The sequence below is a fragment of the Sciurus vulgaris genome (assembly GCF_902686455.1).
Source record: "Sciurus vulgaris genome assembly, chromosome: 1".
NCBI lineage: Eukaryota > Metazoa > Chordata > Mammalia > Rodentia > Sciuridae > Sciurus > Sciurus vulgaris.
The window spans coordinates 19,801,258-19,827,729 of record NC_136461.1 but is presented as its reverse complement, the minus strand read 5'-3'; the positions used below and the strand labels follow the sequence as shown (position 1 = coordinate 19,827,729).

The window sequence follows — 26,472 nt, the reverse complement described above, 5'->3', positions numbered from 1 at the left end:
TTGAGTCAATATGAATTTTTATTAACACACATTTTTCAAAGTCTGTACAAACCAAAACATTCCTGTTTTAAAATGTCCATTATTACAAACATACAAAGAAACAAAAGGTGTTACCAAAAGTTAGCTACTCAATTTCATGGCAAAACAGTGTCATGATTTTTAAAAATTAAAATTTCAAGACTGAGGACTCTTCTTTCCCTTTTAAGAACTTATGGAAAGTTAGAAAATGTGTGGGTTTGCTTTATATTAAATGCCAAGACCTTAAAAAAAGATTTAGTATAAAACTAAATGGTTTTTATATTATCATACTTCAGATAACAGAGTTTCTCAGTCTTTAAAATTTAAAAAAAAAAACCATGACTGTCATTTTTCTCGATCTTTTCCCCATAGCCAATGCAAATGCATCTAAAAAATATTATCTGACAGTTTATCTTTACCTAAAAGTTTCTCATTCAAAAAGTTACAAAACTATTTAGCACTGCAGTTCCCTTGCTTAGAAGGGAAAATTACATCCCCTACCAGGGTGATATCTAAGCAACATGGTCCACTGTATCTCTTATCAGAAGGAAGCCACTCTTTCCACATCTCTGTCCAATTATGTGCTTGGCTCCACTTATGAGAATGCTCTTACAGATTATAGAACATCTGTTTTTAATAAGCCAAATTTACTGCTATAATTTTGGTAGACTGAGGTACAAATGTCATCTGTCCTCACAATTACCTTTAACTCTAGTAACCCCCCTGCATTAATGATTCCAAGGTAGTTGATTTCATTATTTCATGGCACATACTACACAGCCCCAACTTATTTCAAAAGACCACAGAGAGGACCTGAGAGTATGGCTAGAAATACATATCTAACCCCTTTTCTGGAAAAGTGAATCCATGTGCCTATTGAGTCAAGAAGGGAAGACAGGGCACACAAATTTCTGGCTGAGGCCAAGCTGCTTCTGAGAAGCACATGTATTCAATACCTTTCCATTAAAAGCAGGGAGTGTACAGGCTGGGTAGGTGAAGACAAACAGGAAAAGTACAGTGATATTATTTCTCCCATTTGGACACACAGTCCATACTTGAGCAATCTGTACTGATCCTAGAATGTCCTATAGTTCAACCATTTTGAATCTGCTCCTGTTAAAGAAAAATGTTTTCAGATAATAATAGCCCAGTATGACAACTGATATAAGTAAAGGGTATTTTTTTTTTTTTTTAAGAAGTGGCAGTGTGAGAATTTAAAATCAATTACATAAAAGAATAAGGAAAGGGGTGGGGAAGGGAAGTGTCCAGTATAACCTGGACAACCTTTCTTTCTGCCCTTACTTAAAAAGACAGACTGTTTAAAATCTTTGCAATCTCCCTTAAGTATCTCCTTGAATGTTCTTCCAAGAAATCCTCCAAAAGGCACTTAACTCCATACTTATACATTGAAATATTTCACCTTAGCAATTGGTTTTTAAGACTCTAAGGTAACAAGAAAGAGATCTGATTCATTTACTAAAAGCTAGAGAATAGGACTTTTTTTTCCCCCAAGAGGCATCGCTTTTACAAGAACAACTAGCTAGGCTACCATTATTCCTTTATCAAGAAAAAGTTTCTTTTTTAAAAAATAAATAAAACTCTGGCTATACATAGTACAAAGTTCATACATAATATACCTGGAAAAAAACCCAAAAGTATACCCTGAAGCAAAAGGTTTATTGGAGAGAGAAAGCCTCTCTCATTGTACCAAAAGGTGGCAGTTTTTAAAGTTAGAGGGTGGCAGTGATATACAATTAATACTAAACTATTTGCTCATGGGTATGGCAGGATGCAATGATGGACATAAAAAAATCATTCTGCACATAACGCTGAGCAGTGACCACCACAAAAAGAAGAGTAGAACCAAAATACACAGAGAAGAAGGGAAGGGAAGGGAGAGAAGAGAGAAGGAGGTGGTAGAGGAGGAAGAAAAACACAGAAGGAGCAGTGTGAGAGAAAGAGAAGGAGAACAAACCTGAAATCCCAAACACTCAAGCATGCAGTCAACACAGCACAAACTAGGTGTTTCCATTCAGCTCACTGCAATCGCACAAAGAAGGATAACTGTAATAAAATAGAGATTTCTTATGAAAGTTTGCAATTCCCAGAGAACAGCCAGGTCTCCAACCCTAACCCAGGATGAGCCCATCGCTGTTGCTAAGGAGCCTCCTGTGGTCTGTCAAGGAGAGGTTATAGCTCCTGACTTCTCAGACTTCTTGCTCTTGGACAAGGCAGCTGCCTGCTTCAGGAGTTCTCGATTTTTGGCCTAAAAATAAATAAATAAATAGTGTAAGAGGATGTTTAATCAGGGAAAAAATATATTTTCCATGCAGAGTAAGTTTAATAGATAATAAATAATTAGTAATGGGATAAGTTTTCCAAGCAGATATGAAGGCAGATAATGTAGAGGGTCAGGAAGAGATGAACCATTCTAGAGGTTTAAAAAAAAACAAAAAAAAAAACAAATAATAGAAAGCTCTAGGGGGCTGGGGATATAGCTCAGTTGGTAGAATGCTTGCCTTGCAAGCATAAGGCCCTGGGTTCAATCCCCAGCACCGCAAAAAAAAAGCTCTAGGGCTTGACACTTGGTTCAGGGAAAAAAGTATTTGCTAGAGGTTAATCGGTTTGTCTCAATCTCTGGGGACCCACTATTACAAAAGGATGCTCTATGCAATACAAACCAACCATGCAGTGCCTTAACAAGCTGCTTAAACCAGAGTCTAGCTAGGTGAAATAAGCCAATCCAAAAAAACAAAGGCCGAATGTTTTCTCTGATAAGTGGATGATGATACATAATGGGGGTGGGGGTAAGACAAAAATGGAGGAATGTTGGATTGTGTAGATGAAATGGGGAGGGGGTGGGGGAAGGAAAAGTAGTGTATTGAGACAGACATTATTACTCTATGTACATGTATGATTACACAAAGGGAGTGAATCTACAGTGTATAACCACAGAAAAGTTATACCCCATTGTGTACAATGAATCAAAATGCAGTCTGTAAAAATAAAAATAAAAAAAAAAAGAGTCCATAATTCAGACATCTGGAATAACATCTGGCACATTCAAAACTCAAGGAACACATTTATAAATTTTCTGAGAGGAAAAGATTAGCATACATCCAAGAGTAAAATAATAAAAGATATCTAAAAGGGAAATTAATGGGATATGCCAATCTTTAAGGAAAAAAAAAAAAAGAAATCTAAAAGATGATGACTTAAAATACACTCAGTCAAGTATACCAGATACCACATAATAAGCAGTCACCTGCAATTGTTCTGTGACTTCTTTGTGAGTTTTCTCCATTTGGTTCATTTTGGCTCTCATCTGAGATTCCTGGTACTGAAAATCAGCCTTCAATTCTGTAATCTAAAGGAAAAAATGAAAAGTGACCAGAAGAAATTTCTGTGTAATGAGAAATGTTTTGGTATCAAAGAGCTAAATGGTCACACAAATTAATAAATTTATGGCTGTCCTGGGGATCCATACCAGAGAGTATCCTACTTTTTTCTAAAGCTTTCCTGAAAATTATACAAAATCCTAAATTAACATTTCTTTTCTTTTCTTTTTTTTTTTTTTTTTTTGAGATAGGGTTCTCACTGTTCCTCAGGATGGCCCTTAACTGAGCTGAAATGATCTTCCTGCCTCAGTCTCCTAAATGCTAGGACTATAGGTATGTGTCACCAAGTCCTGCTTTGAGTTAATATTTCTGATACTTAACCACCAGCAGGTTTTTAAGATTTCATGTCTTCCCCCCATCGCGGGAGACTGAATCCAGGCCTCATGCATGCTAGTTAAGTGCGCTATCACCGAGCTATGTCCCCTGCCCTTTTTATTTTGAGGTGTTATTCAGGGAACACAAAGAAGGGACATCTAAGTCAGAAAGATTATTTTGAGTTTGAGGTACAGTAGCAACAGGCACATGAGGTAAGAAGGGTATCCAAGCGAAGGCAATGGTGTGGGCATAGCCAGAGGTGTGTGAGATAATTGAGAGATTACATGAATGAATAACTTGGAGAGTGACAGAAGGCTAAAGTAAGGCGGGCAGACCAGGCATGGTGGCACTTGCCTATAATCCCAGTGACTTGGTGGCAAAGGCAGGAAGATCGCAAATTAAGGGCAGCCTCAGCAACTTAGCAGGATACGGTCTCAAAATAGAAAAGGGTTGGGGATGTAGCTCCGTGGTTAATCACCCCTGGGTTTAATCCTGGTCCCTGTCCCAATCAGCCAAAAAAATTAAAAAAGAAAAAAGGCAGACATGATACAGAACAGCCTGTCCCAAGCTAGGGAATGTACCCTTAACCCTGGAATCTATGAGAAACATTCTATTTGTTTTTGCTCCCTTCAAAAATCCAATTTTGTAAGCAGTAGAAACAAGTGTTCATTTTATCTCAATTTTGCAAATGTTTTATTATGTGCCATTCTGATCTGGTCCATGAAGAGAATATACTTGGGTTCACTTTCATTTGCCAATCACATAGTAAGCTGAAAGAATATGGGTGTCCTCCCATCAATCTCTACCTGGCAAGATGTAGTCTAACACACTAGAAAGAACAAGAGTCAGAATGGGTAATGGGTTCATAACCTTGTTCAGCCATTTACTAACTGTGATTTAGACACACTATTTAACTTCTTTGAGTCTGTTACCTCATCTATAAAATGAGGTAGAAATCAGATGAAAAAATACATGTTAAGAATTTAACATTATAAGCTGCATGTGGTGGTATATGCCTATAGTGTTAGCACTTGGGAAGCAAGTGCTTGAGGCCAGAAGTTCAAGGCCAACCCTGGCAACATAGAGAGACTTCATCTCAAAAAAAAAAAAAAAAAAGGAAAAACAAAAAAATAATTTAATATTGTAAATGTCTGTGAGTCATTTAGAATGAATCACAGCATTCTGAACTTGGTATAAAGTAACACATAGTCATAGGGAAAAACAAAAACAAAAAACAAAAACAAAGCAGACCATGGGAGGTGATTGGAGCCCTAAGAGAAGAAGTAGCAGAAACATTCTTCACCTATGAAATTATGGTAATTCTTACCTGAAAGACTTGTTATATGGATAGTTAACAGGTAAAGGCATTTAGAGTAGAACTAGGCTCAAAGTCAACATACAGTAAAAGTTTTTGTTATGAAGGCAGAAGTGAGATACTCTTAGCTAGGTGCAATGGCACATGCCAGTAATCCCAGCTACTCAGGAGGTTGAAGCAGGAGAAATGTAAGTTCAAGGTCAGCCTGGGCAACTTAGGGAGACCCGGTCTCAACATAATATAAAAAGGGCTGGGTATGTAGCTCAGTGGTAGAGCTCTTGCCTAGTATGCATGAGGCTCTGGTTTGATTCCTTAGTATTCCTGCCCCCTGCCCCCACAAAATGAGATACTAAGAACCTCAAAATAAAATAATAATAAACAACAAATTAGGACAAGGAATTCAAATGCTCCCTTCCAGCCAGATATGGTGGTGCATGCCTATAATTCCAGGGACTCAGAACGCTGAGGCAAAAGAATTGCAAGTTCAAGGTCAGCCTCAGCAACTGAGCAAGACCCTGTCTCAAAATAAAAAATATAAAAGGCTTGGGATGTAGCTCAGTGTAAAGTATCCCTGGGTTCAATCTCCGTTGCCAAGAAAAAAAAAAAAAAAAAAAAAAAGAGGCAGGATGACTCTCACACCAAAATAAAACTGGTCTTATTAACATAAAGCTACTAGAAATATGAGTATAGAAAATATTCTAATGTGAAGATAGAATATTAACACTTAAGTATTGATAGGGTATTAATGTGTTTTAGTGGGTCACTTAGTAAAGGAACTACAGCAGTGATGCAGGAGTCATGGAGGAGGGCTCACCTGAACTGTTCAGGGAGTGAGGAGACTTGGCCCTCATACTTTTTGAGTATCACTGGCCACAGACATAGCCATCCCCATAAGAGGAATAGAGACATCAGACTCTTTTAGCCTTAGAGCATTAAATATTCCAATTACATAAACCATTTCCTATCCCAACTCCATGCTCATTCAGCATCTTCTGATTACAAGTGTCCAAGGTAGTTCATGCTGAGAATAGTAGTATGCTGTTACATGTCCCACTGTGAATTAAGAAGTAGACACTGTGGTTTTATACATCATCTGTTAGCCTGGTTAACAAATATCTTCTCTGAGAAGTGGAACTGCCTTCTTAATGCTAAGAAAAATCAGCTTTCTGAACCCGCTGGGCTAAGGCGGTTGACCAAGGTAATGCCATCCATGAGTTGTACTGGAAAATGGTTAGTCTCTCTCCAGGACATCCCACTTTGCCATGGGAGCTCTCTCTCAAAGCATCAATAGTAAGTGCCCAATAAATATCAAATAGAGTTATCATTATGTCCCATATCTTACCCCTACATCATTCTGGTCTGGAAAGTGTTAACTAACCATACCTTTTTTTCTTTCTCTAAGATCATTTGATCCTTTTGATGCAACATCTTCTTCAGAGTAGCTACCTCTTCTTTTAGTTGAGCAATGATGACAAAGTGGTCAGTGCCTGGTGAATCCAGAGCCAGGTCTGGGGAAAAGCTGAGTAGAAAAATGGAGGGGCAAAAAATCATAACTTGGATGGATACACTTTTCTTTACCTGAGGATACAGGTAAGCCACTATGAGCTCCTCAAGGGGGAGTAACTATGTGAATTCCTAGCACTGAGCACATGACTCCATACACATCAGCCTCTACAGCATTTGCTGAACTGGAACTGCACACGTTAGGTGGTCATCAGAAAATGACACCAACCCAAACCACAACACAGCAGCATCCTGCAGCATTTTCTCTCAAATTCAGGACTAAAGAAAATGCCACATTCTAACAGCCTTGAATACTGCTTCAGGGTCACTAAAGGTCCCCAAGATTCACCATTGAAAAGAGCCATAACATTTGTGATTAGGAAACTTCCCTAGAATTCTGGATAGAGGGTAAATTTTAAGTGCATATATTGTGAAGAGATGTGGCTTCTGATAAAAAGATGCATTTTGTACCAGTCAATTCTTTTTGTGAAAAACTAAGATTTATAGAAAGGAGTTGGGCATGGTGGCACATGCCTGTAATCCCAACAACTGGGGAGGCTGAGGTAGGAGTATCACAACTTCAAAACCAGTCTCAGTAGAGGCCAGGCTTGGTGGCATACCACTATAATTCCAGTGGTTCAAGATGCTGAGGCAGAGGATTACAAGTTCAAAGCCAGCTTCAGCAATTTAGAGAGGCCCTAAGCAACTCAATGAGACCCTGTCTCAAAATAAAAAAATAAAAAGGGCTGGGAATGTGGCTCAGTGGGAAAGTGCTCCTAGGTTCAATCCCCAGCACTAAATTAATTAACTTAAAAAAAAATAAGCTGGGCACAGTGCTGCACACCTGTAATTCCAGCAACTGGGGGTGCTGAGGCAGGAGAATCATAAGTTTAATACCAGTCTCAGCAACATAGTGAGGCCCTAAGCAACTTAAGAGTGCCCATCTCAAAATAAAAAATCAAATAAAACAAAGGGTTGGGAATGTGGCTCAGTGGTAAAGTGCCTATTGGTTCAACCCACAGTACCAAATAAATAAATAAATAATTTCAAAAATATAAAGTAAAATAAATCAATTTCCTTTGTCAATAGAGCAAGAATTTATGGTTCTCCTGGTTCTTCCTGTATGTTTTTTTTTGTTTTTTTTTGTTTTTTTTTTGCAGTGTTGGAGTTTGAACACAGGGCCTCATGCATGCTAAGTAAGTGCTCTACCACTCAGGTACATCCCCAGCTCTCATATATATATATGTTTTTAGTTGTAGATGGATACATTACCTTTATTTTCTTTATTTTCATATGGTGCTGAGGATAGAACCCAGTGCCTCACACATGCTAGGTGAGTGCTCTACCACTGAGGCACAACTCCAGCCTCCCTGCTCCCAGTTCTTTTTTAAAATTTTATTTTGAGACAGGATCTCACTAAGTTCCCCAGGTTAGACTTCAACTTGAGATCCTCCTGCTTCAGTCTTCTGAATAGCTGGAATTACAGTCATACACCACTACATTAGCTCATTCTTGTATCTTAAACCACATCTAATAACCAGCATTTCTCTCCATGGGAAGAAACTTCAAATAGCAAGCCTGACCACGGCACACACTTCCTCATAAAAGTCAAGTCAAACATTTCTATGGCTAGAACTGAAAGACACATTTCATTGATAAGAACATTGTCCCCCACTCCAGTCTACATGAAGCATATGAGAAGAATGTCAGAGGAAGAATGAACAGATGCTTTCACAAAGTGATCCATGTACAGAATTACTGGATAACAAAAAGTAAATGCAGCACTATGGAAAGCAGTATGGAGATTCCTCAGAAAACTTGGAATGGAACCACCATTTGACCCAGTCAACCCATCTCTAGGTTTATACCCAAAGGATTTAAAATCAGCATACTATAGTGACACAGCCACATCAATGTTTATAGCAGCTCATTCACAATAGCTAAACTATGGAAACAACCTAGGTGCTCTTCAACAGATGAATGGATAAAGAAACTGTGGTATGTATACACAATGGAATATTACTCAGACTTAAAGAAGAATGAAATTATGGCATTTGCTTATAAATGGATGGAAATGGAGAATATTATGCCAAGTGAAATAAGCCAGTCCCAAAGAACCAAAGGATGAAAATGTTTTCTCTGATATGTGGATGCTAATTCACTAAGGGTGGGAGAAGAATAGAGGTACTTTGGATTAGACAGAGTGGAGTGAAGGGGGAGGGGAAGGGGAATGGGGTAGGAATGATAGAATGAATTGGACATTATCATTCTATGTGAATATATGATTACATGACCTGTGTAACTCTATATCATGTACAACCGGAAGAAGTTATACTCCATCTATGTATGATGTGTCAAAATGCATTCTACAATCTTGTACAACTAATTAAAACAAGTAAAAAAAAATTTAAGTAAATGCAGAATTAAAAAGACATGCAAAGAGATCTATGATAATCTCTACCAGTTTCAGATATGAAGTATCCTTATATATGCAGCTTTACAAGTATTTCTGTATTACCAAGGACCTGTCTTTCCTCAACCCAATCATCTATATAAACCCACAAATACAGAAATGAATGAAACAGAGTAATGAGTTAAGTAGTGCAAGTAATTTTTCATTGTCCTCAAGGCTCCTAATGCTCTGCTCTGTTTCTTGAGAGAAAATTCCTCTCCTACTAGTAAATTGTGACGTCCTCTCCTACTAGTAAATTGTGACGAAACCAGTCCTGTCTATCCTGTGTTAGGGTCTTATCTGACTCTAACTCTTGGTCCAATAAAAACTGCTGGAAATGAAAAAGAAAATTAGGTTAGCAAGACAGAATAGCCAGTCTCTTTTCAAATACTTTCAACAACAGGGAGCTCACTACTTCTCCATGAAATTTGTCTTTTCCAAAAGCTATTAATATATAAGAATAATCTTCCTCAGGTTGAGCCAAAACCTGCCTCCCTATAACCACGTACATTGGTCCTCAAATGCCATAGAAGTCCTATGTTTCAGGCACATTTTGGAGGGAGAATAAAATGGAAACTACAAGGAAAAGAAGGTTCTTTAGAAACAATAAGCAACAAGGTGTGTCTCAGGGCCACCCATTACCCAGAACTGCTTTTCAAAAATTTCCTATGGAACAATAAATAAATATGATTAAAAAATAGCTGGTACATTTTCTCAAGGCAGGCAGGCTAGACATTATCTCAAATTAAAAAGTTTTGTTACAACTTTAACAAATTAGAAATAGTGAGGAGACTAAATTTTGAAAAACAAAAAGACCAGTCTTATAATTACGAAATCACTACAGAAAGTTAAGGTAATTTGTGCTGTCTGTACAATATAGGAGGCTAAAGGGTAAAGAATAAGATGAGAAAATAATATGCCTTGGTACTAAATAAACACAAGAGGAAAATGTGGTAGTACAGAAAGATCACTGAAAAGTTAAGAAGCAACTTACAGAAGACATAAAGGATAAGTATTAAAGAGTAAACATAAATTTAAAAGTATATGAATATTTGGGCTGGGGTTGTGGCTTGCCTGGTATGTGTGAGGCACTGGGTTCGAGTCTCAGTACCACATATAAACAAATAAATAAAACAAAGGTCCACTGACAACTAAAAAAAATAAAAAAAAAAAAAAGTATATGAATATTTTTAAAAGTGGGATCAGAAAAGTGGTTTGTGATTAATTAAAAACTGAGAGGAAGGTAAACAATAGATATTTTGACTGATAATACTTGGTATATAGGTATACAGTTCAAAGTTTTTTGATTTGTATGACTTAAAAAAACGAAGAACTGTTGGAATGCTTTAGATTTGTTTGTGACTAGAGACTGAACCCAGAGACACTCCACCACAAAGTTATATCCCTAGCCCTTTTTATTTTTTGAGATAAGGTCTTTCTAAATTGTTGAAATTGGCCTTGAACTTGCAATCCTCCTGCCTCAGCCTACTGAGTTGCTCGGATTATAGGCGTGCACCACTACACCCAGCTCAGAATGCTATTTTCAAAATAAATTAAAAGCAGGACAGAACCCATTAAAAAGTAAACAAGATAGCAAAATGTAATTTATCCTGTGCTATGAATGTTCTTAAAAAAGGGGAGATAGCTCAGTCGGTAGAGTGCTTACCTTGTAAGCACAAGGCCCTGGGTTCGATCCCCAGCACCGCAAAAAAAAAAAAAAAAAAAAAAATACAAATAAGAGAAATAGAGTGTTAAGACTGGTAATGTAGGAACATTCAAATGGAACTTAACGTACGTATGTAAATTTATGTGGCAACAGAAAAAATTTTTCAAATTTTCATTTTTGAGATTAAATTACACTTTAAACAATTAGTATGTTCATTTTAGGGGAAAATGATCTTTTAGTATCTTTTATAGAAGGCATCATAAAAGATCATGTACCTAAATCAAGAATCAGCATCCTACATGATGCTGTCATTGCTGGTGGCTAGATGCAATAAAATAGTCTGAACAGAGAGATGGAGTTTTTAGCTTTGTGTATCCATGGCAATGGACAGCAAAAACAGTGTAATATCTCAAGAACAGAATAAGCTACTAAGTGATAAACTTAGACTGGTTGGTTAAACTACAGAGCATGGAAGAGCTTTCTCAAAGTCATTCAAATCTAACCTGGGTCATAAATGAGCACAAAAAGAAATGAAAACTCTAAGGGTATTGGCCTTTAAAAAAAAAGAAAGAAAAGAAAAATAAATACAAAAATAAAGATATAAGTCTTGGCTTGAATGCCCTGCTTCTATACATAGAGGTGGGAGGATCATTTAGGCCTGGGCAATGTAGTGAGACCCTGTTTCTCCAAAAACAAAAACAACTTCATTCCTTTAAGTAATTTTTGCAGGGTCATGCACAACAGAGATGATAGACTATTTGCCTCACATGCTTCTTCAGAATGGCCAGACTAACTGCTCAGAGAATAGAAAAACTGATCAAAAAGATGGTCTTCATGATTTCTTCACTCATGTAATCAGAACATTTAAGTTACACGTTTCTAGATGGTTCAAATGAAAAAATTTAAAATCAAACTAGTTGTAAAAAGACACTATCTTGGTAGAGTCTAAAATAAATTTAATGAAAAAGGCAGTGGGAAAGAGTAAACTTTGTAAATATTTTGTATTCTGATAAATAACTTTAGCCCTGGTGAGCCTGTATGAGGTTCTGTTCCCACATCGACCACTGGTTGGGAGAGAGAACTGTGAATGGGAGACATGTTCAGCCTGGAGATGATTCCAAGGACTTAGGGAATGTGTCAGGTGATCTCACTTCAAGATGCCCAGGCCTGGAGGAACAGGAAAATGGTTGACCCCAAGACTCTGTTGGGAAGCAGCCCACTGCACCAACACGGACGGGGCGCTCTGGATATTAGGACAAAGCAGCTCGTAAGAGGAAGCATCGCTGAGAAGGAGAGAGGAAAGTGAAGAATAAAAATATGCATTTGACAGGCTGGAAATAAAACAAAATATTTAAATGCATCTCATTCTCTTCTGATCCAGTGTCTGCACTGAGCTGGCTTTCTGAATGCTAAGTAAGTATGGATTACCCCTCACAAAACACTGCCTTAATTCCACCTGAGCCTGCTCTGCCTCTGGAAACCAACTCCTACCCAGCCTGGAGGAGTCTACAGGCACAGACCACAATGAAAAAACTCAGCTCTTGAGTTCTTAGAATCAGTGTAGGAGAGTTAGTGAACTCCAGTATTCAACTGCTGTTAAATCCATTTACAAGTTCTAATGTCTAAATAATAAGATTCGATTGATATCAGTACTGCTGTTTATAACATCACATCCCTCAATGGTTCACTGACAGCTGAAGGCTAGCTCCAAAGTACAATATAAAACATATTCCTGTTTTAGGAACTGTGTATGCATTTCAATTGTGTGTGTACACATACTCCAACTGGCTCACCTGTCTCCATTTGTTGTGATTGAATCAAACTTGGATTTTTTCTTTGGGATTTCATTTTGAATTGAAGATGTAGAAAGTGTTTTCTGGCTTTTAATGGCAAAAATAGAGAAACACGTGTTAGAAATCAAAGATTAATAAGACACCACAATGCAAATCTGTCTATTGGACCAAGGCAAGATGGTAGCTCTTCTGTGCAAGAGATTATTTTCTTTCTTTTGGTAGTACTAGGATTGAACCAAAGGCCTCACACATGCTAGGCAAGTACTCTACCACTAAGCTACAACCCTAATCCTTTTTTATTTTCAAATAGGGTCTCCCGGTAGGTGCAGTGGTGGACACCTGTAATCCCAGCAATACACGAGGCTGAGGTAGGAGAATCACAGGTTTGAGTCAACCAAGTGAGCCAAGTGAGACCCTAAGCAACTGAGCAAGACTCACGAAATAAAAAATTTAAAAAGGGCTGGGGATGTGCTTTCGTGGTTAAGCACTCCTGGGTTCAATCCCCAGTACCAAAAAAAAAAAAAAGAAGAAGAAGAAGAAGAGGAGGAGGAAGAAAAGGAAAAAAAAAAAAAAAAGAAATAGGTCTCCCTAGTTTCCCAGGCTGTCCTTAAACTTGCAATTCTGCTTCATCCTTTAGAGTAGCTGGGATTACAGGCATGTGCCAACCTGGCTCAGGTAAGTTTCTTATGTAACTTCTCTTATTGGGACTCTCACAAAAAAAAGCTTCTTAAGTAGCCCCCAGACCCTTTCACTTCCAATGCTTCGGCACCAATCAAGGTTGTTTTTAATGCAGATTTGGTCCCTCCCATCCACAGATCCCTTCAATGGCTTCCTACTAACCCAACTTCCACACTCCTCATCAGGTCTGCAGGATCCCTTTTCTTCTTATTCTCTAACTCCCAATCACAAGCTCCAGCAGAGTAGAAGGACTTCAAATTCTTTGCAAATGCTATTCCCTTAGCCTAGGATGCCACTACCCAGTCCTTATCTGATGATCCAACTCATCCCAAAATCCGGTTATCTACCAGTTCTTCTCTAAGCCTGCCTTGCCTGATTTCCTGAGACAGATAATTACTACTGCCTCTCATGCTTGTATCTTGATATGTTGCCACTGTGGTGCCCTTCACATTAGACCGCATTGATTTGATTACAAATCTGTCTTCTCTACCAGACTGCATACTCTTGGAGAACAGCATGACTCTTTTATTCACCTCTGTATTCCCAGCAGAGCCTCTGGTCCATTAGAGTACTTAATGCCTGCTGAATAAACAGTCATGATGGTAATAATAAAAAATAACTAAAATATACTGAATACTTCCTATGTGCCAGTTATAAAACTAATCACTGTGCATGCACTATATAATTTATCTTCACGGCAACCCCATGAGATAGTACTATTATTTCCTTTATTTTACAGATGAGAAAACTTGCCCAAGGTTCCCACAGAGAACTTGGCAGAGCCAGGATTCAATCCACAGCCACAGCTCTTAATGCCATGACAGATACTCTGACAGGAAGGTTAAGGCATCAATGGAAGGACATTTTTTTACTAGATTTCACCCTAACAAATCTAGATATCTATCACTCTCCTGGACAAATTACACATTTTTAAAACATATATATTTTTAGTTGTAGGTGGACACAATACCTTTATTTTATTTTTATGTGGTGCTGAGGATCGAACCCAGGGCCTCATGTATGCTAGTAATGCTTTACTACTGAGCCACAACCCCAGCCCCAAATACACATTTTAAAAGCTGCATCCCTCAGGAAGTGAAATGTCCAACCTTCTGGAGAAAAAAAACCCACTCAAAGGGTGACAAGCATACCACATGTGAGGAAGAGTAAGTTCCACAAAACTTTTAAGACACAATACAAAAATCAGGAAATTCTGGCAGCTTACAGTGCACCAAATGCAGTAGAACATGCCTGTAATCCCAGCTACTCAGGAGGCTGAAGCAAGAAGAGTGCAGGTTTTAAGGCCAGCCTGGGCAACTCAGTGAGATCCTGTCTTAAAATAAACAATAAATACATAAAAAGGACTGGAGATGTAGCTCAATTAAAAAAATTAAAAAATTTAAAAAAAAAAAAGAAAGAAATTTCCCTGGCTCTTGGAAGATACAGGAATTATAATATATGACAAATGTTTCTTCCTAGAGGCTTGTCACTAAAGAGAAAATAGGAAAACTACGAGATACGAGAGGGTATCTTCCCTGACTGCCTGACATCTCACTTACCTAGCACCTCTAGACCGATCTCATGCACCTGGGGTTACCTGTTATAATGGCTGCCACCACTCAGGCGACTGTACTGTTCCTTCTCCTGGTGGCCTGCACGAGAAGAGCTGCTCAGGTGCTTCCTTTGCTCTTTGGTCTTCTGGAGGACACGTTTGTATGAAAGTGTGCACAACCAGCACAGCAATTTCCCATCTACCTGAAAGAAAAGGAGACAAAGATAAAGAACAGAAAATGTAGTGCAGTGGCTGAGAATATGCGCATTGGGAGCTAGAACCTCTGGGTTAAGTTCTAGCTCTCCCACCTGTCAGCTGTGCGACCTTGGGCAAGTCACAGAGGGTTGCTGCAAGGATTTAATGACATAAATACCGTGGTGCCAACATAAGAGTTGCTTAGTAAAAACAGCCTCTAACTTTTATGTGTTTTTTATGTTTTGTTTTTCTTCATCCTAACAAACACAGACAAGAGCAAAGTTCCCACAAGAATTTCAAAAGACACAAATATCTCCATGGCCCTCATTACGGAATACTCAGTAGGGAAAAGACGGAGGATGAAATACAAAGTCTGTACTTCATTTTTTAAATAGATAAATAAACTGTATGAATTTTCATGTATAACATGTAGTCTTAAAATGTATAGAAATTGTGGAATGGCTAAATCAAGCTAATTAACACAGATATTACCTTATGTATTTTTTTGCGGTGCAAACACTTAAATCTAGCAGGACATGGTAGTGCACACCTGTAATCCCAATGACTCATGAAACTGAGTTAGGAGGACTGCAAGTTCAAGGTCAGCCTCAGATACTTAGCAAGGCCCTAAGCAACTTAGTGAGACCCTGTCTCAAAAAATAAAAAGGGCTAGGATTGTAACCCAGTGGTAATAAAGCCCCCTAATTTCAATCTCTAGTACCAAAACCAAACAAAAACAAAAAATCTACTCTCAGCAATTTTCAAGAATAAGATTCATTATTAACTACACTCACCATATCATACATCTCTTGAACTTATTCTCCCCAAATGAAATTGTGTAACCTTGAACTGTCATGTACCCAAACTTTCCCATACTTCAGTTTTAATACCTTACAAATGGCTCACAAAATGGCATACTGGATACCCTCTCTGAGATGGAAATAATGTCTCCAGAAGAAGACCAATGGATGAGTAGCTTCCAGGCTCCAGTACCTGGTGGCAGCCTATCATAGCACAATCTGAAGTGGATAAAGTTGATTCCTTTAAATAGAAGCAGCTGTGCACCAGGGAGCCAGGCACAAGCTAGGAAAGCAGAATATGACTTCCACAACCCTCTGAAGCTGGGATGCCTTTGTGGAGCATTTGGAATGCAAAACCATTTGTGTAGAGCTGGGTGGAATTACTCAGTTTGGAAAGGCAGTGTGCTGATATTTTATAGAATTTTATAGTCTGCATTTACAATTGCTGAAATTAGATCATGTGTACCATCTCGAAAATGGGCTTGTTACATCATCATTATTTAAAGTGTTCTTTATGTTGTCAGCAAAAGTCTCTCTGCTCTATACCCCATCAGCAAGTCCCTCAGTCTGAAACTATCCTCTTCCTTCTAACTCCACTACTCCCGTTCTAGGTAAGCCATTCTCATCTGTACTACTTCAAGGGCTGCCCAAAGGACCATCCTACTTCCATTCCTGGGGCCTTATGAACTATTTCTACATAGCAGTCAAAGAAGGCTTCATAAATGTAAATGTGATTGCAGATTCTTTCCTTAAAACCCAAGATTTTCTCCTTTTATCTAGAATAAAATCCAAACTTTATCATGGCTAATGTGACTTAAATACAGCCTCTACCTGATCTATAATCTCATTTTCTTTCTTTTCCCCTATTCACTCTGCCTTCTGTTCTTCCCATGTGCCAAGTTCATTCCTGCTTTAAGGTCTTTGCATAGCTGGTACTTTTTCCTGGAACCTTTGTCCTCCAGAGTGTCCCATGGCTACCATCTTCTCATTATTCTAGTTTTAACTCAAATGTCATCTCCTGATTGCTCAATTTAACCTTATTTACTTTTTTACCAAGTACTCTTATTTTTTTATGGCACCTACATCTAAAATTTATGTTTATTTATGTCCTTCTTTGTCTTCATTCATCTCTTTATCAGATTCAAGAATATAAAGTCTGTGAGAATAAGGTCTTATTTGTTTAGTTCATTAATGTATCTCCAATACCTAGTACTGAGTCTGGTAGATGATAGGCATTTGATTATTTGTTTATAAATAAACAAATGAACTTTGAAAAAAACTTCAATATGGTTTATGCCATAGTTATGGGACATGATCTGAAGGCCTGATTTTAAAACACAACAGAAGACTTTGGCCAGGAAAGAGCTTTCAATAAAGAAGGATTTAAAAAAAAAAAAAGGCAACTCTACTGAAAGAAAATAAGCATTAAACATGAAATTGCACAGAGAGCCACAGATAAACCTCTCCTTTAAAAATAAACTTTAAGCCGGGCATGGTGGCACACGTCTGTAATCTTAGCAGCTCAGGAGGCTAAGGCAGGAGGACTGCAAATTCAAAGCCAGCCTCAGCAAAAGTGAGGAGCTAAACAACTCATTGAGACCCTGTCTCTAAATAAATCACAAAATAGGGCTGGGAATCTGGTTTGGTGGTCTAGTGCCCCTGAGTTCAATCCCCCGTATCTCCCAAAAATAAAAAATTTTAAAAATAAACTTTAAACATAAAAGATGGGTTTGGGGGTTGTGGCTCAGTGGTAGAATACTTGCTTATCATGTGTGAGGCAATGGGTTCAATTCTCAGCACCACATATAAATAAATAAAATAAAGGTCCACTGATGATTAAAAAAAAGTAAAAAATAATCCTGAAAATTAAAATATCAAAAACAAATTATTGGGCTGGGGATATAGCTAAGTTGGTAGAGTACTTGCCTCACAAGCACAAGGCCCTGGGTTCAATCCCCAGCACCGCAAAAACAAAAACAAAAACAAAACAAATTATTGCCAAGTGTGGTGGTGCATGCCTATAATCCCAGTTACTTGAGAAGCTGAGGTAGGAGGACTACAAGTTTGAAGACAGTTTATATATATATATAAAAATATTATATATATATATGTAAACACTGAGTGCTAATTCTGTATCAGATTCCATTTTAAGGGACTTAGACATAATAATGCAACCTTTGTAACAACACTGAGATCTGATCATTTGCATTTATAAATAAGGAAACTGGGGCACAATTAGATTAACTTGTAACTTGTCCAGATTCATACAACTAATAATCTTGACAGTACCAAGATTTCAACCCATGCATTCTGAGTCTCAATTATCCACTCTGTCAGTGTGTGTGTATAGTGGTGCTGGGGATCAAAACCAGGGACTTGTGCATGCTAGGCAAGTACTCTGTTACTGGGCTACATCCCCAGCCCCAAAGCACCCACTCTTAATCCCTGAGTTTAGCCTTCTCTATTTTTTATTTTCATTTTTTTAAGATGGGATTCACTGTTTTCCCAGGTGGTGCGCAAACTTGTGATCCTCCAGCTTTAGTCTCCATCTTAGGCCATGCCATGATGTTCAACAGACCTCTCTTAAAAGTTTATGAGCATGTCTAAAAATATCCAAAACCTTTAGGATTTTAACAAGGATAAACTTAAGGAATTCTAGTATAAACAGATTCTTTAAATTAGCTATACTAATTAATATTAATACAGGCACTGTTTTTGAGTTATGTGCCAGCTCAAAATTAAGTGTTTCATGTAACTATCTCATTAAATAACTCCATGGTCCTAGTGAAGTATCTACTTTTATTCCTATTGAGAAAAATAAATAAATTGATGCATAATGAGAGTAACTTGCCAGAATCATTTAGCTAGCCCCAGGAGTAGGAAGGGACTCAGATTTGGGGGACTGCAAAGTTTGTGCTGCCCGCCAGACATGGGCAGCATACAGTTTTATCTCTTGATTACTAATTCAGCTTCTCCAAGCAGAGAAAGGTACCCTAGTTGGCAGGGAGCTAGGAGTACTCTGGTCACTGAAGAGTTATATCCTTTTACTATAAATGAACATATTTGTTTATCAACTGTCAGCCCTTGAAAGCCTAAGCATCTCTGAAAAGCACCTTTGGCCACTGAAAAAGAATTTCTGTACTACATTCTTTTATTCAACAAATATTGTTTTATTATCTACTATGTGCCACGCCTCTGGAAATATAATAGGAACAAGAAGATAGGGAAAAAATCCTCATTTTTAGCCGGGATGGACAAACACTTATTTATAAGCAAGATCATTTTCCACAATGTTACATGCTATGAAGACAATAAAAGAGAGATAATAAGAAATAATTGTGGGAGTTTAGTAAACCAAGGCCTCTGTGAGGAGTTGGCATCTAGGTTGAAACTCTGTGGAGTGGGCACATCAGGCAAAAGAATAGCCAGCTTAAAGGTGGCAATGGTGAGGGAATGAGACTAGTATGTGTGAAGGACTGAAAGGCAGCCAGTAGGGATGGAACAAGGGAAAAGGTAGGAAGCATGACGGGAGATGAGACTGCTGGCTATGGCACTTGCAGGCAAGAAAGGAGTCTGAGTTTTATTCTAAGCATAACCAGAAACCAGGGGAATTTTTAAGCAGGACAATAATAAGACCATCTTCTTGTGAGTTTCAACTTCGACATATAAAAACATTTAAAGAACCAGATATTAATACTGGTAATACCACTCTATCTTAACTTAAGTCACAAACCTCTCCTTACAGAATTCTACAGCCTTCTGCCAATTACCACCTACAATACAATATTCTAATTACAGGGATATTGATCACTCTAATTTGGATTCTTATATAATGTTGGAATACAATGGCTTACATTTAATAAATTAAACAGTCTAATTATCTTCTTCAAGGTCAAGAGGAAAGCCAGGAAAGGAACTCTCTATGTTATATGTCTTTTTAATACAATTAGCCCACTTTAATTTCTCTGAAAGAAAAAAAAAGATCAAGAAAGACACATATTTACCTTCTTTCTATCATCTTTCCTGTCAAACGCACACTGCTGCTTGCACTGCTCACAAGAATATGGTGGTCCATACTTCTTCTCTGAATTTGTGCAACGCTGACATTTATTGCCAATAAATGCTGCAATTATGTTGCAATACTGGCAAGGTTTGGGCTTAAAGGGGAAAAAAGGAATCAAATCAACACATGATAAAAAACCAGTACATTTTTGTAAAGCAATAATTCCTACAGGGTAGGTAAAAATATATTCCCAACTTTATAAATTTGCTTTTAAATTGACCAAATGAAATTCATTCTTTTTTTTTTTTTTTTTTTTTTTGGTGGGGGGGGTGCAGGGAAAAGTACCAGGGATTGAATTCAGGGATACTGGACCACTGAGTCACATCTCCAGCCCTATTTTGTATTTTATTTAAAGACGGGGTCTCACTAAGTTGCTTAATGCCTCACTTTTGCTGAGGCTGGCTTTGAACTCACAATCCTCCTGCCTCAGTCTCCCAAGTCACTGGGATTACAGGTGTGTACCACCATGTCTGGCCTAAAGTCATCTGAAGCTCATTCTCATTCTTCTTTTTCTTTTCTTTTCTTTTTTTTTTTTTTTTTTAGTTGTAGATGGATGCAATGCCTTTATTTTATTTATTTATTTTTTATGTGGTACTGTGGATCGAATCCAGCACTGCACACATGCTACGCAGGTGCTCTACCACTTAGCTATAATCCTAGCCACTGAAGCTCATTCTTAATACTTTAAAAAGTATTTTTCTTCACAGGATTTTCTTAAATAATTGAACAAATAACAAAAACCCTTCAGCAAGTATGATGAGATTTCTTTGAGAAATTCAACAGAAGCAGCACTTTGGAGAAACTGACAAGTGCTTCCAAATTTCTGAAAAGGCCTCTTTGCCACCATCAGTGTATAAACATATCAGGAGAAGCCTGCACAGAGACAGTGTTCTTTATTTTGTGGGGATGGGGAGGGTTACTGGGGCTTGATCCCAGGGGGACTTTACCACTAAGCAACACCCCCAGCCCTTTAAAATTTTTTTATTTTGAGACAGGGTCTCACTAAGTATCAGGTTGGACTGGAATTTGCCATCCTCCTGCTTCAGACTCCTGAGTCTCTGGAATTACAGGCATGAACCACCACACCTAGCTCAGAAATAGTATTCTGAACACTGACATTAAGGAAAAAATATAAGGTCAGGCGCATTGGTGTAATCCCAGTGGCTTGGGAAGCTGAGGCAGGAGGATCACGGGTTCAAAGCCAGCCTCAGCAACTTAGTGAGGCCCTAAGCAACTCAGTGAGACTCTGTCTCTAAATAAAAATAAGTTTTAAAAAGGGCTGGAAATGCGGCTCAGTGGTTAAGCACCCCTATGTTCAATCCACGGTTCCAAAAAAAAGAAAAAAACTAATAATAATTATTCAAAATAAATAGTTAACTATTAACAAAAAGGTCAAGTCATCTTTTGCCTCATCTTTCCATACTGATCACTAAGGCCACTCAAGGAAAATTATAATCAATCCTGACAGAGTAACTATAAACACAGAACTCCATTATAATAAGTACTAATAAGTTCAAAAGATGAGATACTAGCTATATTAATATAACTAGTTCTAATGAAAATGTTCTAATGACATTAATAGTCTACAGAAGGCAAATTTCCAAAAGAACCAGGTACTCACTATTAGGAACAGAGATATCCTACTTACCGTTCCATATAATTGCACATTCTGAGCACATTTCTTGCAAATTGTATTGGTTTTGCTGTTAAAGAAAAAAGAAGACAAAGTTTTTCTTAGATCATTTGAAAATGGATTCCTCCTTTTGAGGAATTGGCTCACTGCTAAGGGCAAGGTGAAATATTGTCTGGACACCTGGTTAACTGAATTTCAAGTATCTCTCTGGCCAATTGCTCTTTCATTATTATGGGATTATTAATTTTGTTATCTCAAGTAAGTCTTCAGTTAATATGAAGAATGAGTTATTTCTGATGATGACATCTTTAAGTATCATGTAAATAAAATTATCACATATGGAAAAGACTCTCAAAGTATGTTAGACTGGCTGGGTGCAGTGGTACATGCCTATAATCCCATCAGTTAAGGAGGCTGAGGCAGGAGGATCCCAAGTTTGAAGCCAGCCTCAGTGCCTAGCAAGACCTTCAGCAACTCAGCAAGATCCTGTCTCAAAATAAAAAGCACTAGGAATGTAGTTCAGTGGTTATTAAGCACCCCTGGGTTAATCCCAACATAAAAAAAAATTATATTAGAGTAAAATGAACTAGCAGAAAATAAATTAATTCTCTTCACTTCAGATGAGTAACTGACCAGGTTAAGGTGAGGAATAAAGTATTTGAATTTAGAATATAAACTCAGGGCTGGGGTTGTGGCTCAGTGGTAGAGCACTTGCCTAGCATGTGTGAGGCACTGGGTTCGAGTCTCAGCACCACATAAAAATAAATGAATAAAATAAAGGTCCATCAACAACTAATATATATATCATATATCTACATTATAATATGTGTATGTATTATATATTTAAAAAGTTAAAAAAAAAAGAAGAATATAAACTCAGAGTGCTAAGAGTGTAGCCCAGTGGTTGAGTGTTTGCTATCCAATGTTGACCTCAGTCTGACTATGCTGTCCTCTGTAAGTTAAAGCATATGAAAATCCGTGGGGAAATAGACTCTAAAGCCAAATATTTCATCAAAATTTCTTATTTCTCGCTGGGAACGCTGGCACACACCTATAATACCAGTGACTTGGGAGGCATGAAGATTGCAAGTTCAAGGCCAGCCTCAGCAACTTAGCAAAGTCCTAAACAACTTAGCAAGAGCCTATTCCAAAATAAAAAACAAAAAGGGCAGGGGGTGTGGTTCAGTGGTTAAGTATCTCTGGGTTCAATCCCCAGAACTCAAAAAAAAAAAAAATCTGATTTCTCTGAGTTAATAAGCATTGACAAAAAAAAAAAAAAAATCCTTTGCCTCGTGAAGATCCAGAGGAATCCCAGCAGCTCAGGAGGCTGAGGCCCAAGTATCACAAATTCAAAGCCAGCCTAGATAACTTTTTTTTTTTTTTTTTGTGGTGCTGGGGATTGAACCCAGGGCCTTGGACATGCAAGACTGGCACTCTACCAACTGAGCTATATCTCCAGCCCCCAGATAGATAACTTAAATTAAAATAAGATATTCAAACAAAATGCTTTCCAGGGCAGGGCAATTTTCTGCCACTTTAAGAAGGCAGTTCAAGCTGAGTGTGGTGGTGCACACAAGCAATTCAGCTACTCGAGAGGCTGAGGCCAGCTTGGGAAACTTACACCCTGTCTCAAAATAAAAATAAAAAGGGTTGGGAATGTAGCTCAGCAGTAAAGAACTCACCTAGCATGCATAAAGTTCAATCCCCAGTACCCGCAAAAAAAAAAAAAAAGGAAGAAAAGCAGTAAAAGAATTGAAGTACAGGTGTAGGGGATGTAGGTTCAATGGTATAGTATTTACTTATCATTCCTAAGGCAGGGGGTTCAATTGCCAGCACAGCACACGGGGCACACACAAATACACACACACACCCACAAAGTGAAATACATTGAAAAGGGATCTCTAAAAAGAACGTCAGCATCAGTGATTCCATGGTATTGAATAGCATTTAGATTTATACCTGGATTTATTAATGAAGGCACAGAGTATATGTCAACATACACAAATAGTCCTGATACCTTAGAAAATATGCAGAGTAGGGTGTGGTGGCACACACCTGTAATTCCAGCAGCTCAGGAGGCTGAGGCAGGAGGATCACAAATTCAAAGTCAGCCTCAGCAACTTAGCAAGGCACTAAGCAACTCAGTGAGACCCTGTCTCTAGACAAAATATTTAAAAAGGTCTGGGGATGTGGCTCAGAGGTTAAGCACCCCTGGGTTCAATCCCTGGTACCAAAAAATAAACATGCAAAAAAAGATGACCTTTATGATCTATCTTGGATTGATTTGTGTGTGTGATGTAAATTAAGGATCAAAGCTCATATCTCATCCTAACATACAAATTAATTCAAGATGAATTATAGGCCTAACTGTAAAAGTTAAAACACAGCTCTAAGTATAATCTGTATGATCCATTTATATGAAGTTCAAGACAGGAGAAGTTAATCTATCATAGAAATGGAAATCTATAGGACAGTGATTGCCCAGGAATTTTGGAGATTGTCTGGGATGCAGCATGACAGGACTCCTTGGAATGAGGGTAACATTCTGTAGGTTGAAGGGTTACTCTTTGTAAAACTCGTTGAAGGACGTACTTAACATTTGAGCATTTTGCCAGGCATGGTGATATAAGCTTGTAATCCCAGCAACTCAGGAGGAAAAGGCAGTAAGATCACAAGTTCAAAGCTAGCCTCAGCAAATTAGCAAGAGTCTGTCTCAAAAAAATAAAAAGGACCGGGGGTGTAAAGCACCCCTGGGTTCAATCCCTAGTACCAAAAGGAGAGTGAGAGGGAGAGTGATTCACATAAGGAAAGTGTGAGTTTCAAATGTGGCTAGGGCTAACAAACCTTTTATCAGGATTATCATAGTTCCAAAAGCATCTTCTCTGACCTTATAAATTCTTCATCCTCTCTCTATACATAAATATACTGGAGCTTGAGGATTGAGGCTCACATTTTACTGTTATGGGGTTGGTTTCTTTAGTGTCAAAAGATCATAACCACAATATAAAATGATCAAGGACCTGAAAACTAAGTGACTTTAAAAATGTAAGCAATCAGGGGCTAGGGATATAGCTCAGGGGTAGAGTGCTTACCTACATGTACAAGGTTCTGGGTTTGATCTCCAACACCACAAAAAATAAGTATATAAAAATTAAAAATTACAGCAATGGCCAAGCAGGGTGGTACATACTATAACCCCAGCTACTTGGGAGGCCGGAGAACTGTACACTGGAGGACAGCCTATGCAACTTAGTGCCACCTATCTCAGAATAAAAATTAAATTGAATTGAAAAGGGCTGGGGATGCAGCTCAGTGGTAGAGCACTGCCTAGCACAAACAAAGGTTCAATCCCTAGTACAAAAAAAAAAAAAAAAAAAAAAAAAACCACAGAAAAAAGCAATCAATGGATAAAATCTAGAATATGCATATTATACACCATTCAATGTAACAGGAAACTTGAATCTGTAAATGTAATTTACTACTGATCTGTACGTTACAATGAAATTAATTACAAATCTGCACATAAAATACAAACACAGATTTTTAAGAGGGAAAAGCCTATTAACATCTTTCATGGTCAACCAAAGTTCTACCTCTCCTGTTGGTACTCAGTCCTGCAGTAGGTGCACTTCACAACTGGGTGTGCAATCCGACATTCCTGAAATGAAATGAGGATATAATTTTAAAAGGCACTCACAAATGGAAACAGCCTTCAGTAGGAAGCAGAAGACCTGTGTACTATTCCTAGCACAGCCACTGTGCTTGAGTGAGTCACTTAACTTTCTGGGCCTTATTTTCTTCCTCTGTAATATTTGCATCACTGTTGTGCTGTTAATGTGGGAGTAAAAAATTTGTATGGTACTAGTCATAAATTGCAAAACAAACATGTATGTATGAATAAGCCCCAGACTGAGAATCCCAAGTTCTAGATTCTAGTTGATTCTTGTGCTGCTGTGACTTTTGAGCAGGCTTACTTGTGAAATGAAGGTGGTAGGTTACTATCATTTTTATTTATGTATATAAAACCTCATGAAAATCATATATAATTTTTAGGCTAAAAGGGGCACTCAAGAGCTTGCCTTCTCTCAGATCTGGTAAACAGGAGTGGCAAAAGGAAAATTATGGCCATCTGAGGCAATCGTGACATACAATTATAACTTACTTCAATCAGAGACACAAACTCTGGATTATGTGAGGATAGCTCAACATCACCCTTCAGCAGGCTTGGTGACTTTTAACTGTTGCCTTACAGCACCTCTATTCCCTTAAATAGGAAGATGGATGAAGCAAACTTTAAAAAGAGACACTGGGACTTTAGAAGTAAAAACTGGTTAAGGTGAGGACCGAAGGCCACCAACTAGATGCTTAAAAGTCATCCTGATTCTTGGGCGTGATTGGGGGCTTTTCCTTTTTTAAATATAGCCTCGCCACCTTCGACTCTGGATGAAGAGTGCCCGTGAGGTGTCCGAGTTCTAGACACTCCTCATGGTAAGCACCCAACTCGAGTTCAACCCAGGAGGAGCAGGGGTTCCCTCGATATGCAACCTGGGTGATCGCTGTGGCGGGGAAGGCAGTCCAAAAGGATCCCCGGCGTGGCTGGTCAGGGGCAAGTAGGGGATCCGCTGTCTCCTCCCCCGACCTCGCGGGGTCGGAAAACAATCCCCCGCGGTTGCTAAGCACCCGGACACGCCAGTCGCGAGGGCCTGGACTGGACCCGGGACTCCCCCACGTGCCCGGCCGGCCCCCCGCGGGAAGGGAGCGGCTCCTCAGCTAGGCGGGCCTGCCACACCCAGCCCATGGGACCCCGCCTGGCGTCCCGCACAACCGGGAGTTCCGGGCCGCGCCTGCTGCGTCCCCAGTTCCCGGCCGCCGCCCCAGCCCGCGCACCTTGCACAGCTGCTGCCCCTGAGACAGCGCCTCGAAGGGGAAGCGCTGGTGGCACTTGGTGCAGGCGTAGAGCGCCGCCATGTCCGGCCCGGGCCGTGCTCACCGCCCCGCGGGCCCGGCCCGCCGCTTTATCTGACAGTCTGAGGCACAACCTGGTGGTGGCGGCAGGCTGCGGGCTGCGGCAGGAGGGCGGGCTAGCGCGGA

The 26,472-nt window shown here is 38.8% G+C and overlaps 1 protein-coding gene across 2 annotated transcripts; it reads right to left on the bottom strand.

Annotated features, from left to right (window-relative positions):
* On the bottom strand, positions 1 to 26,472 carry FAM76A (family with sequence similarity 76 member A). Of its 2 annotated transcripts, XM_079153150.1 has the most exons (10): positions 26,269 to 26,472; positions 24,975 to 25,039; positions 21,397 to 21,451; positions 19,690 to 19,842; positions 14,736 to 14,893; positions 12,461 to 12,547; positions 11,819 to 11,950; positions 6,430 to 6,565; positions 3,284 to 3,385; positions 1 to 2,284 (listed from the first exon to the last, which is right to left on the bottom strand). In XM_079153150.1, exons 1-10 carry the CDS (start codon positions 26,347 to 26,349, stop codon positions 2,198 to 2,200), a joined length of 1,056 nt encoding a protein of 351 aa, XP_079009276.1. In that variant the 5' UTR covers positions 26,350 to 26,472; the 3' UTR covers positions 1 to 2,197. The 2 variants fall into 2 exon arrangements, with proteins under 2 accessions (XP_079009276.1, XP_079009277.1); XM_079153151.1 differs by lacking the exon at positions 11,819 to 11,950 and having other exon boundaries at positions 1,089 to 2,284; positions 26,269 to 26,469.